Consider the following 5,546-nt stretch of genomic DNA (forward strand, 5'->3'; position numbering starts at 1 on the left):
TTCTGATTCTGATGAGGTGGTATTCTTAGGATCATGAGCAGTTCCTTCCTTCTCCATACTCTTCTCTTCCCATCACTCTGGTACAAGTTGATCTTAGTCTCATCGGTCCATAGGATGTTGTTCCAGAACTGTGAAGGCTTTTTTTAGATGTTGTTTGGCAAACTAATCTGGCCTTCCTGTTTTGAATAGAATAGAATAGAATGCCTTTATTGTTACTATACAGTTGTACAATGAGATACAGAGCATCTCCTACTCAGTGTAAACATGCTGGGGGGGTACAGTTCTGCAGCGCTATGTACATATGGACAGTATTAACATAGGGAAAAACATATATATATAAAATGTACAATATACAAGCCATAAGTAATATGTAATAAATAGTGTTATGTATATACAGTTGAGTTGGAAGGCCAGATTATGGTTTAAATCTTGTAGTGAACCTTCTGTATTCACACTGGTAAGTCTTCTCTTGATTGTTGACTTTAACACACATACACCTACCTCCTGGAGAGTGTTCTTGATCTGGCCAACTGTTGTGAAGGGTGTTCTCTTCACCGGGAAAAGGATTCTTCGGTCATCCACCGCAGTTGTTTTCCGTGGTCTTCTGGGTCCTTTGGTGTTGCTGAGCTCACTGGTTCCTTCTTTTTAAGATGTTCCAAACAGTTGTTTTGGCCACGCCTTTTTTTGCTATCTGTTGATGTTTCTTTTAGCTGAATGATGACTTGCTTCACTGATAATGACAGCTCTTTGGATCTCATCTTGGCGGTTGACAGCAACATGGAACAGCTGAGAAGCCAATTGTCCCATTACTTTTGGTCCCTTAACAAGTGGGAGGCACATATGCAAACTGTCGTAATTCCTACACCGTTCACCTGATTTGGATGTAAATACCCTCAAATAAAAGCTGACAGTCTGCAGTTAAAGCACATCTTGTTCGTTTCATTTGGAATCCATTGTGGTGGTGTATAGAGCCAAAAATGTTAGAATTGTGCCAATGTCCCAATATTTATGGACCTGACTGTATATTAGTTTGTATGTTCATTATCCTAGTGTCTTTGAAAGCTTGGCCAATAAGGGTAATTTTGATTGGCCAACAGAGTTTTTAGCCATGACAGTAGATGATTCCTAAAATATGGTTGTTACTGCAGAGAGGCAAAAATCCTTAAAAAATGCAAGGTGGATAGACCAGGCAGGACAGAAGACTGCAAAGCGCTTTTGCAGGGTACCACCTCTAGGTTCAGATGTCACAGTCAGCTTTAGTAAATCAGTACAACAAACCACGACACAAAGCATGTGTTCATAGATTTTTTTTTCTCGACTTTTATATTTTTAAAAACGAACCAAAAAATAACAGATTAAATAAAATTTACAGTAGACATATGCAATCATTGTGCACTTTTACTACTTCTTCTGATACGTTCTGCACAGCTGTCAACGAAAAAAAAAAACGCAAACACAATGGGGCGTCGGGTGGGTGGAGCTGGGGCATGTGGGGCGGCTGTGGGAGAGAGGAGAGGGGCAGAAGAAGTGAGGTAGAGGGCAGTAAGGAAAAAAAAGATGGGAAGAGGAGCGGGGATGAAGAGGGAAGGAGTAAAGGGATAAATAGGAAGGCCTAACCTTTGTCACTCAGGGGGGGAGGGAAGAAAAAAAAAATTCACCGAATATATAGATTTCTTTTATTCCTTACATCACTTATATAAATATATTGAACCCCAAAAAACAAACAAAGAAAAACTTCTGAGAAAAAAAGAAAAAAGAAAACAGCGCAATACAGAAACCCACAACAGCAGTAAGGCAAACAAAGCAAGAGAGGAGAGAGCAGTGACAGAATACATGAGAGGGACAGAGGAGCAGAGAAAGATAGGAGGCAGTTTGAGACATGGCAAGAGGGGGGAGCAGCAGGAGAAAGCGGAGCGTACGCAACTGTGCCGTATGAAAATTTATAAATATGTGAGATAAAGAGACGACTGTGTGACAGAAAGTCGAGGAAGGTGAGAAAGCGCTGGCAGAAAAAAAGGAGGAAGGGTCAAGGGGGGGAGGGAGGAAGAGGAGGAAAAGGTTTGACTGAGGTCGACTGTCCAGTGTGTTTTTGTTATGTGCTACGTGACCCTGTTGCCTGCACTTGTGTTTCTGTTATGTGTGTTTTTGTATCATGGCAGCACACATTCCACGGCAACAGTGAAACACATGCTCGCGTGTCTTGTGTGCTCTTCTGCGATATAAATACAAAACAAAAACAATGAATAAAAACAAACAACAAAATCATATTTGCAACCAAACACCAGCCACCTCATGATTCACACCCTCTTCCCTTTTATACATTTGACACATGATTTAAATCAAGTTTGGTTTTTTTTGTTTTTTTTTTATTTGTACACTAAGAGCAGTCCCCCTCAGTCCTCCCCCTTTTCCACCACTCCAACAAGTGTCTCTCTTTCTGTCTGTCTTTCACCTTCGTTCCTCCCCCTCTCTTTTCCTCTCACTGAGAACTGGCTCTCTCCAGCACGCGCAGGTCATAGTTCTTTTTGGCGGCCCTCAGTTTGAAGAGGCTGGCCCCACTGTTGTTAAGTTTGAAGGAAGCACTCTGGGCAGCCATGGTGTTGGGGAACACTGCCACTACTGTGTAGAGGTGAGCTGGGTCGTTTCCGTCGCCCTTCGCTCCCCCAGCTCCCATGCTAGCTCCGGGGCCTGCTGTTGCTCCTGGCCCTGAAGGCCCAGCACCAGGACAGGGGCCGCAGCCCCCTGCTCCTCCTCGGCCTCCTTGGGGCTCCTTCAGCCACTGGATCTTGGCACCGCACAGCGACAGCTGGTTGAAGAGCTTTTCAGCCTCTGGACGTGTGATCCCCTCCGGCAGGTCTGTCACCTCGAGTACTCGACTCACCACTGAACGAGGAGGGACAATGATAATACTAATGAACTCCATATAATGTGAGCAAACCAAAAAGAGAAAAGCACAGGAATATAGGCTACCAAAAATAATAAAGTCACACATACACAGTCTTTGCTTTCACCTAAGTAACAAGCTTTTATAATCCGTATGTCCTCAGACAAGAAAAGAAGATACGCAACTTTCTCATGCGTGTCTTATACGTGCCACAAATTCTTGGGTTTTATAAAGATAAAGAAGAATAAAGTAAACTGCAGATTCCAGTCGAGTTAGGAAGCTGTGTTGTTACAAAAACAACATACCGAATGTTGAAACTCAGGGTTCTTTTAAGTTGTGTAACTCTTTAAAAACATACCAGCACAAAATTAAAGGACACTTGCCGATTTATGCTGGTCTGTGATGGTGGATTTCTAACTTACCTACATCAGTGGTACCAAGATCTGTTGATGCAGATTTGAGTGTTTGTTTTTTCCCTCGTGCTCCGTGTTTCATTACTCCTTGGCCCTAAACACATCAGATAACACTCATAAAGATGCAGTAACAAAGGAGGACACTAGGTGGGGGTATGTGATATCAGTTGTACCCTTAAAAACATTTCACCAGACTGCACAGTTCGTGGGCACTGGAAGGTCAGCAGCAGAGAAACAAAATGACAGCTCACAGATTTCAAATCTTTGAAACACTCCGCTTTAGCTACACAACGTGCTCTAAAAAGAGCTTTAATCCTTCAAAGGCCACATTTTATGACTGTAACGCACAAAAGTTGTGTGATTCTCAATTCTGGAGCACTTTAATCACAGAGCCCAGACAGATAATCAATGGGTCTCAATCAGCAATGAATTCAAATCAAATGTTACATTGCTTTAAGAATATTAAGAATAACAAAATAACAGCTTCTCCTTGTGTTATAGTAACAAAAATGTCATTCTTAAGAAGCTATCAGTTTCTTCACATGCCTTCAGATTTATTGTTTCTTCAAAAACAGTTCTGTAGCTGGTGGTAAGTTTTTACACCCCAGAATTCATGACAGCACCCAAACAAAAAACAAATGTCCACAAACTAAAGCAATAAGTTTAAACCAGAGAAACTGATTAATGCACACTGACAAACTAAAAGGCTCTTACTAGAAAACATCAATATCAGTCAATACCCTAATCATTAAGATGGAATTCAGGACAAAGGCTTGTCAATACTAACCTGATGAGAGCTGTAGGAGGACTGACCGTGCATGAGGTGTGGGGGACACAGACTATACTGGAGGGGCTGCCCCAAAAGAGAGTAGCGACCATCACCTGCACAATTCAAATGGTGAATTAAAATTAAAACCTCACCCGAAGCTTGAAAACCGTGCTGTAATCCATTTTGCAAATATATGCAGCACCTGTCAAGTTAAAGTGAGTAATATTAAACATATCAGATGTATGTACTAAATGCAGCGTTTAAAGGAAGACCATGTTTGTGTGTCTGGGAGTGCAGTGCACAATAAAAGAGGTCCGATGACATGCGAGTACATCATTTCAAAACTAATTACAAGAAACAGAAACCACTTCTTATTTGTAACCAGATGAACATAAGTGTAATCTAAATGGATAAGCATTAATGATTTTCACTAGTTTTGAAAACCTAACAGTGTGGCTGGAAAAATACATGTGGCATAATGTTAGACCACTGGATAAGACAAATGATCCCTTAGAAAGAGAACAACTCCTAATGAAGAAGGAACAGTTCAAGATTGGAAATCCATACAACATACTCTAAATACACTAACACTCAACAGTCAAAATGGATACGTATAATGTATACTGGTAAATTAAATTGGCAAATTACTCCAATAAAGATTTGGAAGAAGTTAAAACAAAAAAATATGGAAACCACCTAAAGTCATCTATGGGTCAGCTGACTACTACAGTATTTATTATACATTATAAATGCCATAAAGATGCACTGTGGAGATGTAGTATCGCAGACTGATGCAAGAGCCTGTTCGTATGTGTAACCGTACATTTCGAAGAATAAAAATAGGCCAAAGGACAGTGATGAGGTAAAGTTACGTGTGTATGCAGAAGGTTTGACCAGGTGGCACGATGCCAGTCATGTGAATTTGCTGAGGTGAAGCCATCATTTGTTCACTGGCTTGCAGCCAAAAGCCACCCGACATGGTTTAGAGGGTTGCTGACGCAACTGGTGAAAGAGCACAAACCTAACAAGGGCTGAAAACACACCTGCATCAAGAGGATTGCTTTTTGTGCACTAAACCTCTTTTCAACCAACCAAGCTGGGCGAATACAATTGTTATTTATTTATTTATTTGTTTTAAATCAAAGTTGCACTCATAATATTTTAACCAGGGGGTCCCAAACTTTTGGGGAGCAAGAAATTATTACAGGAAAGAGCAATTTTGTCAAAGACAACTTACAGAGTAATCGTAATGATTTAGCCCATTTGCTTTTTTTGGTTATAGACTCCATGCTCGCCACCTAAATGGCTAATAAGCAAAGCCACAAATGAACATGAACAGTCTATTACACCCTTGTTGCAGTAGGTGATTTCCTAACAGATTGAGCTGATGTGTCACAATCATTTTAGAGTTTGTACAGGCTAAAAGATAAGATGTTGGGTAGTACATGATAAGATGTTACAGAGTAAAGGGCGAAATAAG

General features: G+C 40.9%; 1 protein-coding gene across 1 annotated transcript in view; it reads right to left on the minus strand.

Moving 5' to 3' along the window:
- Nucleotides 1–1,319: 1,319 nt before the first annotated feature.
- Nucleotides 1,320–5,546, minus strand: part of r3hdm2 (R3H domain containing 2) — a 54,526-nt gene continuing 50,299 nt past the window's right edge. The window contains exons 25-27 of the mRNA XM_013912641.1: nucleotides 4,085–4,276; nucleotides 3,307–3,391; nucleotides 1,320–2,883 (exon numbers count right to left, since the gene is read on the minus strand). Coding sequence (XP_013768095.1) covers nucleotides 2,480–2,883; nucleotides 3,307–3,391; nucleotides 4,085–4,276 — 681 coding nt within the window. The 3' untranslated portion in view covers nucleotides 1,320–2,479. The remainder of the gene's footprint in view (nucleotides 2,884–3,306; nucleotides 3,392–4,084; nucleotides 4,277–5,546) is intronic.

Source organism: Pundamilia nyererei, unplaced genomic scaffold (genome assembly GCF_000239375.1).
Source record: "Pundamilia nyererei isolate P.nyererei 1_Seehausen unplaced genomic scaffold, PunNye1.0 scaffold00096, whole genome shotgun sequence".
Classification (NCBI taxonomy): domain Eukaryota; kingdom Metazoa; phylum Chordata; class Actinopteri; order Cichliformes; family Cichlidae; genus Pundamilia; species Pundamilia nyererei.